At 41.3% G+C, this 15,079-nt stretch overlaps 1 protein-coding gene across 1 annotated transcript; it reads right to left on the bottom strand.

Moving 5' to 3' along the window:
- Positions 1–1,775: 1,775 nt before the first annotated feature.
- Positions 1,776–9,628, bottom strand: LOC308094245 (cysteine/serine-rich nuclear protein 1-like). The gene is made up of 5 exons (XM_080440773.1): positions 9,238–9,628; positions 6,454–6,656; positions 4,729–4,991; positions 3,659–3,961; positions 1,776–3,513 (listed from the first exon to the last, which is right to left on the bottom strand). Exons 2-5 carry the CDS (start codon positions 6,632–6,634, stop codon positions 2,524–2,526), a joined length of 1,737 nt encoding a protein of 578 aa, XP_080296899.1. The 5' UTR covers positions 6,635–6,656; positions 9,238–9,628; the 3' UTR covers positions 1,776–2,523.
- Positions 9,629–15,079: the final 5,451 nt, after the last annotated feature.

Below are 15,079 nucleotides of genomic sequence, written 5' to 3'. Positions count from 1 at the left end.
GGGTCTTCAACAGGGGGTCCGGGACCCATAGGGGGTCCTCAGAGTTACTAAATGGGGTCCGCCAAATCTTTGTGTGATAGGATGTAGTTTTTTTTTTACATTAACCACTTGAACCCTAGAAGTCCTTTTCTGAGGGGAACATTAGCCAAAAATAGCAGATCTACAAGCTCACAACGCCTGGTGCTGCGGTGTTGAGAGCTTGTAGATCGGCTATTTTTGGCAAAGAGGCTATGGGTGTAGAGGGGGAAAATAGCAGACTAAGTAAAAAAATACTTTAATCTGAAACACAATTTTATACAATATAGAGTACGGGGGTCCCTGCTTCATCTCTCTCTCAGCTAGGGGGTCCTTGGCCTGAAAACGTTGAAGACCCCTGAGCTAGACTAGTAGGCAGTGGTGGAAAGTAACTTAAAGGGGAATTTTGGACTAAAGTTTTCTTACCTTTTCTATGACGTTATGATATCTTAGGATGAATGGTACAGTAGAAAATTTTCATAACTCCACCCCTGAGCCGCCACAGCTTAAAAGGTGCGCGGATAGGCCTTAGGTTAGATCACATATTTTAATAGCTTTTTTTTTCTTTTTTTTTGGTGAGATCTGACGTTCATAGTGACAGAACACTGTCCCAAAAAAAAAAACAGAAGTCTCGCTAGACGAGATTGAAATCTCGAGATTTCAATCTCGTCTAGCGAGACTTTTTTTAGTCTAGCGAGACTTTTTTTTTTCTTTTTTGGTTTCATAGTGTTCTGTCACTATGAACGTCAGATCTCACCAAAAAAAATATAAAAAAAAGCTATTAAAATATGTGATCTAACCTAAGGCCTATCCGCGCACCTTTTAAGCTGTGGCGGCTCAGGGGTGGAGTTATGAAAATTTTCTACTGTACCATTCATCCTAAGATATCATAACGTCATAGAAAAGGTAAGAAAACTTTAGTCCAAAATTCTCCTTTAAGTACATGTACTCAAAGTGCTGTACCTATAGGTACAATTTTGAGGTACTTTTACTTTACTGGAGTATTTCCAATTTTCAGCACTTTTACTTCTACTCCACTACATCTCAGACTGGCACATATTGTACTTTTACTCCACTACAACTATTACTTTGTATATTTTGATTATTATTACAAAACATATACATTGTCCACATTTCGGCCATTTGGAAATAGCCGATCTACAAGCTCACAATGTGTTGCATCTCGACACATTGTGAGCTTGTAGATCTGCTATTTTCATTCTGCATAATGAGTACTTTCTACTTTTGGTAATTTAAGTACATTTTGATACCAAATGCATTAGTACTTTTACTCAAGTAAATTGTATATTCCGTACTTTTACTTGTAACCGAGTATTTCTAAAAAGTGAAAAGTACTTTGAGTACTTTTTCCACCACTGGTAGGTGTCGCTTGCCAAAAAAAGGAACAGCAGATCTGTTATTTGTGACAAGCGACATGCACGCATTCGTGGGTGCGCGCATTGAATTATTAGTAAAAACAGATAGCTATGTTCAAGCTAATTTTGCTGCATATTTTCTGCTATTATAAAAGATCATGACATTTCTTTCTTTATTTACTTATTATGAAAACATCAAGTTTTTAAACATAAAATATATGTAATGTTTTTTGCTGAAAATGTATATTTTATGTTGACTATAAATACTTTTTGCTAAATAATGGACATCAGACCTGGCCACCAGTTGGATGATGACCTTTTTGTCCTTTGGTGGATGATGCTTGTGAGATTTAAAAACACAGACACTGAAAATTCAATAAAACCTTATTTTTTATTCAGATGTCAAAGTATGAAATACTTCCAGGCCCCACAGTACATGAACAGTGGCACAGTCCCTCTCAGAATAACTTCATACAGTATAATGGCAATTATCAAACATGTTTTTTCCACTTCTTTGTGATCATAGATTGTTTGTATTCAAAACATATAGCCTACTGCAAGCTCTGTTGTTATACAAATCAAATGTAACCAGAATGATGACGTAAAGTATAAAATGCATTTGAAATGGTGTTTCTGAAGTAAGAACTCAATTTGACCTATACTGTATTATCAATCCAATACCTGATGTTTGAACCTGAAACCTTAACAGGCTCAGCTATTCAGATCCCAGCTATTGTAGCTCCTACAGTACGTCATGGTGTAATGACATTGTGCCTTGATATATTATGTCATGATGCCATTAAGCTTTCTGGATCTTGATTTCTCATTAAACAATGATTAAATCAGTAAATAAATAAATAAAAACGTTTTTGTTACTCTGGTTATCCAGTATATTATATTAAAATAATAATGTTAAGCAAAAAGACATTAAATTAAACATTAGAAAACATCACAGCCCAAGTGTGTCTTTCCCCCATTTTGAAATCCGATTTCATCGGCAATATATAAAATATCTTGCAGGCAAAAATATTAAACATACTATGCACATTGAAATATCCTCAAAAATATACAAACGCAGTGCCCCTCTATATGTATCATCATCTCATAATAGTCAAGCCTGTCAGAATATTGGTCATTGAATCACCTCCAAGAACTGGTTGTCACTAAATGGATAAGCTTTTTCTGGGCTCGGTTCAGACAAGCCAATCAGTGACTCCAAAAGGCAGGTGCTTGACTCATCGTACTGTGGGGGAGATGAAGGGCTCAACAGCTGGAGATGGCGAAAGTTATCTGGACGATGATGTCCTTTAAAGGAGTTGTGCAGTCCAGAGGTGTAGTCAGTGTTAAAGAACTCCAAGTCAGAGTCCGAGGAGAGGCTGAGGTCCATGTAACTGCTTGATGAGTAGTCTATAGAGGGGGAGGGAGTGTTAGGGAAATCATCAAGCGAGCTGTCACTAAGGAAATCGGTGGCTTGATTAGCATTTTCATCAAGACAGTCTGCCATCGAGGCCCTACTGATATTGTCCATAAACGTGCTGGATGTGTTCAATACACACAGTGGTCCCAACGTGTCAGTAGCAGGGCTATAAGGGCCAGAGTTCAGGGGTTGTCTGATGTGTCTCAGCTGCCTGTTGTCATTTTCACAGTCCCAGAGGCTGAGGGCATGGGCCAGCCCTCCATCATCCATGTCAACGAGACTCGGGCTTCCCCCCACATCATCAGAGTCTTCGCTTTGGGCAGAGGAGCACGAGGAGTCAGTCATGTCACTGCTACAGCTGTTCTCCTCTACCACAGACCGCTCTGGACTGAAATAGTAGGAAGGGGTGGGGGGCATGGTGAGAGGAAGCCCATCGTCCTCCGTGGAAAACCCGAAGGGACAGATTTTTTCTGGGGCATCCACTGCTGGGGGTCCCTGGTGCACATCCAACTGGAGATCTTCTGGAGCCACGCTCCGGTGGTCAAGCTGGTCAGGCGTATCATCTTGTAGTTGCCTCTCTAGTTCTAGCCTCATGACGGTGTGGATGTAGTGGGTCTGCACACGTCTGGAGTTGAACTCGACGCGTCCCTGCATGTTTGCGCAGCCATCTTTGGTGCAGCCGCATGGGAAGTTGGAGTGGTCCATCTGCAAGGCATAAACAGCAAAAGGGTAAATCACAGCTGTGGATTTTCATAGATTTTTACAATTTGCCTTGACCTCATCTATCAAGACTACCGCAATAGTACAAACTGCTTAAATATCATGTGATTAATGCTTGCAAGACTCCTACCTGGCACTTGATTCCTGCCAGGCTGCATTCACAAGTCTCTGGCTCACAGAAACCCTGGCAATTGCATCCACAGTCCTCCCTGGAGAGACGTAGGGCATGCAGCTGTCTCTTCTCCTCTTTGTCAATGTGCTTCACTCCTGCTGCTCGCAAGAGTGCCTGTCTGTGCTTGTAGGAGTAGGGCTGCAGGAAGCTCCCATCCTCCAGCTCACCATCAGTGATGTGGATGTCAGTGTCTCCATCTGGGACCTGGTCTGCAGTCTGTCGCTCTGCTTCTCTCTGGTCAATGGCACTGCTGGCTATCAACTGGAAACAGGGGGGGAAACAGATCCTAAGAAATTAAGGATTTTCTTCCTAATTGCGATACTGACTGTTTGAAAATGCTTGAGACCAAAACATTCCAAACGACTGATGGTACATCTTGAATGGATAATATGTAACTAAACTGTGCTTAACTGATCAATCTATGGTATGACTTATGCCTAGTTGCACATAAAAAATCACACCCAGTGTGAAGTGGGCGGTGTCTTGCTAGCTACTGTGTGATTCACTTAAAAAAAACAATAAATGTTTTTTTGCATAGTCCTATTTATAGGGCTATGCACATGTGTCATGTGACACTAGCCAATCACAGTCCTGAATAGACTGTGATTGGCCAATCACGGTGCAGGGTTAGGGGGGTACATTTGTGGCCAATCACAGCGCAGGATTTGGTGTGCAAATATCCAAACCTCACATATAGGGGCGGTTTCACCGCCCAAAAATAGCCAACTTACAATGGAGCACATTGATCCACTATTTTCCGTGCACAGCACAATGCACAGCCACGTATAAATCAGGTTTAAGACAACTCTCAAAAGACTACAGCCTCCCCTAAATAGTGCGTGTATGAACGGTGAAAGAGGCAAATAACTCTTTGTTCAGTAACAGGGATCTCCTTGTCTCTCCAGCTTTTTCGTAAACAGAAACTACATTTTCAGGTCAGGAAGCAATGCATCTGGATTTTCCAATGTAATGTTCCATGTCAAATAAACGTAAACTTAAACATCAGAATAGAATTCACAAGCACTCACTTTGTGTCTCAAAGCCTCAAGCTTCTCCTCTCTACGTCTCTCTCGTAGTCTCTCTCTGCGCCAACTGCGTTGTTCCAGGGCATGCTCTGCCAGTGTGTATCTGCGGAGAGTGCTGTGCCTGTGCAACATGCCCAGACTGGCACCCCCACGGCTGGGCACGCTAGTGAAACCCTGGCATCGTGGGAAGTAGAACACTGTCACCAGATCAAAGCGCACGTTGCTCTGCCTCCTTTCCAGCTTTGGCCTCTTCAGAATGGACCGGACTGGTGACAAGAGACAATTATGACTTCTATTAGAATTAATATTCTGTCAGTTAAAGAAAACATCTGTTGCTATACTGACAGTATACTGAGTACAGGTTGCCCATTTATGCGGTAGCTCTCCAAGTAGCCACTAGATGGCACACTACAGGTGTCTGGATGTGGTGCTGCTGAGGGTCAATTGTTAACCATGAGTGAGGAAAGGAAATGTCAAGATGTGGGTTCATGGCAAACATTGAGCCGCTAGACAGATCAAGGAAAGAGAGATAGAGAGAATAATGGCCAGAAATGACCCTCACATGTTTGGGGTCCATCTGCAAATGTGTTTTTTTTTTATATCCACTGAGTAGCCATTGCTATTTTTTGTTTTTAACAGTTAGGTTTCTGCAAATCATCCAACCTTCCCACAAGCTTGAGGATGACCTCTTGTTCCAGAGGTCAGTAAACAACTGAGGCCAGCTGACTAAGCTAGTTTTCAGTTGCTCTTCTGTCTAAAAATTAAGCTCCGCCCCGGGCCACTGTTTGTACTGCCACTCGGATGTGAGACTTAGTAGAACACTATGAAGCTGGATAGTGTGGATTAAATAAGTCTGTTACTGTTGTGCAACAGCCTAACACATAGATAAACCCATTATACATTGTAACATCCTAACAAATTATACCACATTTGTATACTGTCAGAGTTACAAATGGATAAAGAGCTGAGGATTTTACTGAGTACATACATTTACATTACATACTACTACAGAGTTGCTAGTTGCTAGTATGGCTGTACAATACAGTGCTGACAAATTGAAATGTATCTATATTCCGTGATACATATACACACAGCTTTGATCTACATTCTACACAAATATCTTTCACCTTGTGAAAAAAAAAAAACGTTTGCCACAGGAGTGCTGCTGGTTGGAAACGTCTCATGTTGAATTAAATGAAAGATTTCCTCTTGACGTGCTACTAGGCCAGAGATTCAGCATCAGAATACTCTCTGAAACATTTGTTCCTTGCATAAAAAATGCAGCCTATTGTGGTATAGATATTGTATTAGTCAATAATTCAATTCCACCACATTTGCAATATATTTTGCAGCCATAAGTGCTAGTACTAGAGCAGTGTGTCATGCTGTCTGCAGTTCTGTTCATTTGTATATTTCAATGGAGCCATTTGATACCACTCGCCTGAAGGAACCTTGGTGTTCAAATTAATTCCACAATATCCTACTGGTCAGGCAAATGATGATCTTTTACATAACTGGATAGACAAAACAGTGGCATGTCATTCTCTGTGTATTATCTGTAATTGCTCTAAGGTTAGTGTTCTCATATCAGTAACTCATAACAGCTCTGGTGCAGGGTGATAAGAGACACTCCTACAACACGCTTATTGTGAATGAACCAGATAAGGAAATGCTTTGCATTATTTGAAATAAGGGTGGGGGGGTAATAGCGGCGTTGTGGAAACTTACTGGGTTGACTGGCAGGTGAAGCAGGAAAATTTGTCGTAAAGTCCTGGCTGTCTGAGGAGCAACTCTCCCCATCAGACTCCCAGTCTGTGGAGGCAGGAGAAGGCAGGGACGATGAAGGCGAGGAGTAGAATGGATCTTCATCATTGACCTCAGCAAACTTTCTTTTTAGAATACCTCTCATGACTTGACAGTGGCGCTTCACTCTGTATGTACACAAAGCAGAAGGACGACATTGACATTAACCAATATTTTAAATGTGCCGATCAAACGCTGCAATAATAACCAAAGTAGCAGTACATGTAATGAACAGTGCAGTAATAGCAGCATCAGTGCATGCACCGTGTGCATTTTGGCAGTTTCTTTGCTTACATCTCCATCCCTATGAATGTGTGTAAAACAGTATGCATGTGTCAAATATTAATGTAATACCATAGCAACAATTATGTAATAATAAAGTAACAATTATGTTGCCTCTCCTGCATCAATAGCCCAATACCCAACAGACAAGTAATTGGACACTTTTCCCTTTGCAAGTGACACTCAAAGAGGTAGCTGATAGATGTCACTCTGCTGGTTAAGCCAGTTCCAGGGCACAGCTTGTTTATGATAATCAAATCTTGAAAGTGATTGCCTTTCTTCTTCATACACCAAGAGTGCACACGTGTATACTGAAACCCCCTTTGCTTGAGCTGGAAACTTAAGACAGCAAGAAAAAAAATCAATAGCCCTTTTACTCCCCCCCCCCCGTGTAATTAACATTCCAATGATTCCTCAAGTTTTTTTTTTGTGATGAATATGTGGAAACAGACAGTCTGAGAAGAATGTTCGAGACTGGGGGTTGTTAAATTAAGCAGCTATTTTAGATCATGGATTGGGACAATAAATCACATCTTTACACACATAAAACCTGAGGGTATTTAACAACCACAAACCTTAATGTGGATAATTATACAGTATGCAAAAAATCTGTTCAGTAAAATGGCCTATTGAAGAGATTATATGGTTGAACAAAACTGCTATGGAAAATAACCTTTGCCAGCTGCAACACAAAGGCTTGGTTTATCAGATCTTTCTCCTTAAATGTCTGACCGCACATACTATATCATCATTCATTTTCATAGGAAAAAAAAGATTTATTGCTGAAAGAAAACATCCTATTACCATGGCCAGTGCAGATCAAAGGAGCTGACAACAGTGACAGGCCCCTTACACTGAGGCTGAACTGCCAGTGCCCTGAAGTCCTAAAGACTAGGACAGAAAGAATGTTCCATTTAACAGCAGTCCCTGAAACGGAGCAACACGTGTTTGCACGGGGAGGGCGAGTGGCTGCTCAATCCTATAATGCATGAATGCACACACAGACACACACACCACCTCCACCTCCAACAACAACAACAACAACAACAACAACAACAACAACAACAACAACAACAAAACCGTGAGTGGTACAAGAGGACGTAAAGGAGGCCACGTGGTTGTGTCTACAGTACAGTATGAACAACACCTGGTCCTGTCTCCTCCCAACTGTGATAGGCTGCAATGCCAAGAACAAGCTGTCCTCAAGAAAACTCTGCTACTGCCCCATGGTAACCCAGACATTGGCACACACAGATATTCAGAGCTGACAAGAAGACAAAGGGCCTCTAGTTGTCAGTAGTAAGCAACTATTTTAACCAATGAGGCCACTGTGTGTGTACACACAGAGGGAGCAGCTTCCTCTTTGGCCTATAAGGAGAAAACCACAAAATGACACTGTCTCATCTGTCATCAACAACTTAGTCCACTGTGTAGGGTGGGAAAAGATTTGCCTATCTCAAATTATGTGCGGTTATTAGTATGGCAACAACATCCATGAAAGTATAGCCTTATATAGGCTAATCATGAGACATTTAAACACACCATGATTGATTGTAGATAAATAGCATTTATAATTCAAGAACCATATACATACACCTAGTTTGACCTCCTACCAGGCAACAGATTATTGCCTTTCACATCCTCACAGAGTCAGATGACTGTATTTTGTATCTTTCTATTGAGAGACCGAATAAATAATTCAAACTTACAAAGCAGTGCACAAGCTGGTGCTGTGCAGTGTGCAGCACACAAGCACACACGCGCGGGGGGGGGGCAAGGGTGTTTAAATGAAATCGAAACCGTATGTTTAATAGGATTATGTAATAAAGTGTGTGTTTGTGTGGTTTTTATGCAGTTTCACAATCAGGTCTAAGTATTCCAGGGGGATACACACGTAGTTGCAGTATAAAACAAGGACAAGGGTCGTTTTGGCTGCTTATTTAGAATTTAAAAGTCATGAAATGCCACCTTGACTTCCGCTGCTGACCTCTTCACCCCTTTCGCTTGAGACACAGGGTAATGAGTGTCACCTAATAACCCTAACAATGACAACATTGTTCTCACTCCAACCCAGCTGTGGGGGTGGGGGGGGGCTTTCGTTTCGGTAATCCAGAGAGCAAGAACATACACTGGACCCGAAAATAGCTGATCTACAAGCTCACAACACGTCACATCTTAACATATTGTTGTGAGCTTATAGATCGCCTATTTTCGGGCCAGCGACTGCGACGCCGTCCTACGACAAAGTATACAAGCAGGCTTTACTATCAAAACTCAGACCAAACAAGTCCGAATCAATATCTATCCTGTAAATTCCATCAGTGAGTCGAGTATGGCTGTAGTTTTTCTTTATTTACAAAGCATAGCCCACATTAGACTGCTATATAAGTGTCATTATTATAAGATAGCCTATAGAGGCCTACTCACCACGAAGGAATTAGCAGCATAATAATATAAGGAAAGCTGAAAAGTAAATATTCTCTCCGCGAAACACGTCTGCCTGTCTTCTCTCCACCAGTCCCTGTAAGGTTCTGCCCGACCGTCCGAGTCACGGGCAACTACACACACGCACGCAAGCTCTCTCTCTCTCTCTCTCTCTCTCGCGCGCGCGCGCGCACGCGCACGCGCACGCACACACACACACACACACACACACACACACACACACACACACACACACACACACACACACACACACACACACACACACCGTCACCCCCCCCCCCACACACACACACACACACACACACACACACACACACGCACACACACACACACACACACACACACACACACACACACACACACACACACACACACACACACACACGCACGCGCACACACACGCGCGCCCCTACACACACACACACACACACACGCACGCACGCACGCACGCACACACACACACACACACACACACACACACACACACACACACACACACACACACACACACACACACACACACACACACACACACACACACACACACACACACACACACACACACACACACACACACACACACACACACACACACGCACAGAGCTCTCCGGTAATAGGCTCCTACAGTACTAGTGGGCATATGAGAGCGCAGTTCGTCACAGGACCACACCCCCCTGCACGGCTGACGCAGAAGAGTCTGTTCTCTGCGCTGCCTACAGTTTCCTGTAAACCAACAGTGGTGGAAAAAGTAGCCTACTCACATTTGTTACTTAACTAAAAGTATCAATACTGCAATGTAGAAATACTCTACACAGTAAAAGTCCAGAATTAAAAACATTTTTTTTAGGTAAAGCAAAAGTATTGCCATCAAATGTACAAAAGTAAAAGTATTCCTTAACAAGTTTTCAAATGTATAAAAAATCTTTTGAAAATAGCAGATCTACAAGCTCACAAAAAGTACAGTACTTAAGTAAATGTACTTAGTTACTTTCCACCACTGTAAACCAACCAAGGTGTTGTCGGTAACTGTAGTGTTGAAATATTCCCTGAGGGAGGCTCTGGCTCAAGAGGAAGCAGACATGGGTGGGGAGGATTATGGATGTTTGAGGAGGTGTAAAAAGCATTGTGTGGTAATCTAACTTTTTCATGTTAAGGAATCAAGGAAGCTAAAATTAATGTAGGCTATTTGGTGCAGACCCCCATCTGATATTTTGTTTTGTGCCAGGGAAAAATAAACACAACATTTTTTTAAATATATTCACATCGTGACGTGTGAGCTTGTAGATCGGCTATTTTCAAAATCCATCATACAGTATTAAAGTGTTTTTTATGCTACATTAACAGATTTTTCTGGGGGACCCCCTACCCTCTCAAGGACCCCTGGGGGTCCCCGGACCCCACTTTGAGAACCACTGCTGTAAAGGATTTAGGATGGAGTGGGCATCCTCTTCATTGTCCTAAATTATTTCAGGTAAAAAAAGAAAAAGTCATCAAAATCTATATCTATTACATTCCAGGAATCTCTGTGTAATAGATGAGACGACTGACGTCATAGACCAGCCCATGGAATGCTATAACGAAAAAACATCACATGGATGCACCTGGGACGTATCATCAGTGTTGTACCCTGGGGTCATAGGATGTTTCGGGTCTCGCAACATACACCCTCGCCCAGGTGACCCAGCCAGGGTTGATCAAGCCCCGCCTTACGTCCCAGGTAGCTACCCACGGTCAGTCCTAACTGACGTCATAGATTGCTTATGTCATAGACTGGCCTTCAAATACTCGGACAACTGGTACTTTGTCATGTCTATAGGCTTTTAAGTCTGTCTGAATGCGGTGAATTGATTGATTGATTGATTGAAATCAATACTTTTGTCTGAAAGGTCCAACCAAAAAAGTCCTTGCGGACTTGTTTCCGTTGGGGTCCTTGAATTAATTTCATAGACACATCACCCCTTCTTGCAGATGGCACGTATTTCCATATTTACCCTGTACAATGGGCCAGTGGAGGAGGGACCCAGTTCTCCAGGGTCCTCCTTCCAAGAGGTCTAGAGCCCCCACAGCTGAGTCCCAGATCACTGACAGGAAGCACAACATCTGCATGGTGTCTGACTTCTATCCAAATATGGGAGGAGTGGAAAGTCACATACCATCTATCTCAGTGTCTGATAGAAAGGGGACATAAGGTGGTGATAGCCACTCACACCTATGGCACTAATGCACTAATGCCAAGGACAAGACGTGGCTATGCTTTAAAACATATTGTAATTATGATATTCATATCTCTTCCTGTATTTTTATGCCGTAGCTCAGCAAGAGGCTAGTTGTCTATGAGAGGGTCTGTGTGTGTCTGTGTCTGGAGCTAATCTGGTAATCCGCTGGACCAATCAGTGCCAAACCTTGTGTGCACACTGCCAGTAGGCTACTTTTTTCATGTTCTTTATTTTTTCATTTTTTACATCACATATGCTTTGTATTTGGTGCAAGGGACTGCAGCTTTTCTAAGGAATTGATTATATGAAAAAAGGTTTATGTTGAATAATTGATCAATATCAATTATAGTGAAAAATACAATACAGTTTTACGGTACAGTGGTAAGCTGGACTGAACAACTTGTGTAGCCTACACATTGTTTACAGTATGCACATACATACATACAGTATATCTCCTTAATTTCTCAGAAATGCAGATTTGTGCTCCAAAGGCTATGTGAGGCTGCGATGGCTGGCTATTAATAGCAGAAAAGTGAAACCGCACCAAACATACTGTAACAGTGGATAATATCCACTGTTACAGTGATTTACAGAGGGCTTCTTGTACTAATTTGCTGCATTTTACCGTGCATTTAATTAGATAAACGTAGCATTTCCGACGTTGTCAGAAGGTTAATCTAGTCATTGCACATTTCCTGCTCCCTCTTGGGGGTCTAGAAGAGCAGAGAAGATGAGTCATAATAGTGAGACCCCTTAATCATTGCCCATATTTCACCCTTACAACACCCCCATGGTCATTTTCTTATATTAGTGCATATACATTTCAACGCTGACTGAAGTTCCGCATTAGGTTTTCCATAATAATTTGATTTATCAATCAATTGATTTTCAATATCTTCAACAAAATGTTGTCTCTGATCCACTCTCATGGCCAATGACAATCATCTTTACAGAACTTTAAGTACAGTGGCCATGTTACATAACTTATATTTATTCTGGCTGCCTCTCAGGTTGCTGCCATCGGCTCTTGTGGCCCATTTTCTCTGTCAAGCTGTGCCAGTAATGACCTACATACAGCAATGTACTGACAAAGTTTGACAAAGCTAGAGGCATGCAAAGCTGTGCTCCAGTTACTCAGGCTTTGGATACTGTATAAGGGCTTGACCTTTTTCTCAGAATTGCCCCTCCATGTTCCTGATGGGAGCAGGAAGTATCCGATAGTGTCACGTATTGTCACCTCCCAATCAGCCTGTAATCTAAGGTGCAAACCGGAGGCAAGTGCTGTTGGAGAATAAAGGATGGATTTTATTGTTCGTGCATGCTGTGAGAAACATTATGACATTATTTCATGGCCTGTTCTGATTCAAAAACATAATTCCTTGTACTTAAATGTTCCTCCTCCTGAAGTGCGTCATCGTTTACTGTGTGCTCCAGCCATCAGGTAATAATTATGCCGGTTTGTGGCTGGGTGACTCAGTGACATCATCATATTTCATCAATAATAATATAAAGGGAAGTGAGCATGATTCATTCTTTTGACACTGAAATAGACATCATGACCAATAGAGGAGAACACTCCTGCGTTGGTGTATCATATGAAGGATGTCATAGACAGCTTGGCAAGTCAAGTACTCTCACAAAAGATACTGACTGACGTCATAGTACCGAAGTCATAGATGAGTGACGTCATACACTGGCATATTTATCCCATTGACTATAACTCACCATATAATTGACATTACTGCCAAGTGTCAATCATTTTCCAAAGTATACCGTGAGTTTAATCCATATGATTCCATTCATTTACCGACACACACCATATCATTGTGCTTTTATTTTTTGTCATATTTGTATCATTTTAAAGTGCAGATTGATTTGAAAAGTCTAGCTGGAAATACTCCTTGGAGAAAAGATTGAACATTGACTTGGGAAGATATGGGTGAATTGGCTCCACAACTGACCAACAGGATAGTCTTACAGTTAAAAGTCCAGTCCTGAATTACAGCATGGGTCCCCTGTCAAAACACTGTAGTTTCATTACTAAAACTGCTTTCAAGAATGAGGTCTAGGGAGAAAAAATTCAAGCTTTTTTATTTTCAACCTTCTAGAAGCTAATAAACATTAAAATGCTGCGGTTTACTCATAGATTAAAGCAAAATAAAATCTCACGACTGAAAATGTTTGTGTGACCAAGCCCTAATATGCGATTTGTGAAACATTATGAAAGTAGCCCCCCGCAGACGCATTGACAGCTTGTAGATAGTAGATTGGCTATTTTAGCTGTGCAACATGCTTCCATAGAAGACATGCTGGCTTCTATGGAATCCAAATGACTAAAATCAGTCGTGGCACTGGCGATAGAACTTTAATCCATGCTTACTACATGCAACTCTTCTCTGGTTTATCTGCTTCAAGGTGAGCAGAAGCATTGTGATGCTGCAGAGTGCTTTAATGGTTGGAGAGAATGTTCAGTTCCAGAAACAATATAAATCTCTTCCCTCCCACCACTGCTCCTTGATATATAGATGGTTTATCTTTCCAAGAATTACTGTAAGTTGACTCCCTCTCGGAAAGATATATTTTACAGAAAAAGAAAGCGTTTCAAATCTCTCTTTGCTTTCCTATCCAGACAAGAACATACATGTCTTCTAAAATGTCTGGTTCTCTCAGAAAATTAAAACTCCAAATGGTATGTGCATACAGTATCTCTGTCATTATTAATACATTATATTTAGTTGTTTAATAAGCAAACCCATTACAAATACAAATGCACGTTTGATCACCCTCTATTTTAAGGCAGTGGTCATTCATTAGTTTACTATCTCTTTGCAATTCTTTTTTATGTCTAGCCATTATATACATATTATTTACAGTATATTACATCATGGCTTTTATTGTATGATTTGTGGAAAGACATTATTTTTATTGTACTTTAGGAATGAGATGTTTTTTTTATTGATGAGTATTTATTTCTGTTGGGGTGATAAAGAATTCAGTGGAAGGGGTAAAGTATTTATCAAACGAACATAAATTATGACGGTAGGGCTAACATACATTAAGTCTTGTCTCAAAATTCATGAATGTGGTATGTATGGTATGAATGTGGTACTTGTATAAGCACAACCAATATACATGAGGTGGTGTTCATCGTTAAATCAAACTTTCCCAAGATTAAAAAAGAATAGCAGATCTACAAGCTCACAACTTGTGCCCAGTGGGCATCCTCTTCATTGTCCTAAATTATTTCAGGTATAAAAGAAAAAGTTCTCAAAATCTATACATAAGTTTCCTAGGGCGTTGTGGGCATCACTTCCTGTCGATTTCATTGGCTATCATTGGATTTCATTGGATCAAATCGACAGGAAGTGATGCCCACAACGCCCTAGGAAACTTGTGGATATAACATTCCAGGAATCTCTGTGTACATATATCTGTCTCCCAAACAGATGAGACGACTGAAGTCATAGATCAGCCCACAGAACGTTACTGACGTCATAGTACTGACATCATAGATTACTTACGCCATAGACTGGCCTTCAAATACTCTGACAACCGGTACCTTGTCATGTCTATAAGGCTTTTAAGTCTGTCTGAATGCGGTGAATCAC

Source organism: Gymnoscopelus braueri (assembly GCF_963280865.1).
Source record: "Gymnoscopelus braueri genome assembly, chromosome: 10".
Classification (NCBI taxonomy): domain Eukaryota; kingdom Metazoa; phylum Chordata; class Actinopteri; order Myctophiformes; family Myctophidae; genus Gymnoscopelus; species Gymnoscopelus braueri.
This window is presented reverse-complemented; position numbering and strand designations above follow the sequence as displayed.

Excerpts from the sequence above, each read along its gene's own strand:
- LOC308094245 (XM_080440773.1), bottom strand. The coding sequence starts at position 6,634 with ATGAGAGGTATTCTAAAAAGAAAGTTTGCTGAGGTCAATGATGAAGAT. Across the intron at positions 4,992-6,453 it reads TTCACCTGCCAGTCAACCCA|TCCGGTCCATTCTGAAGAGG; the intron begins GTAAGTTTCCAC and ends TCTTGTCACCAG. Across the intron at positions 3,962-4,728 it reads TTGAGGCTTTGAGACACAAA|TTGATAGCCAGCAGTGCCAT; the intron begins GTGAGTGCTTGT and ends CCCTGTTTCCAG.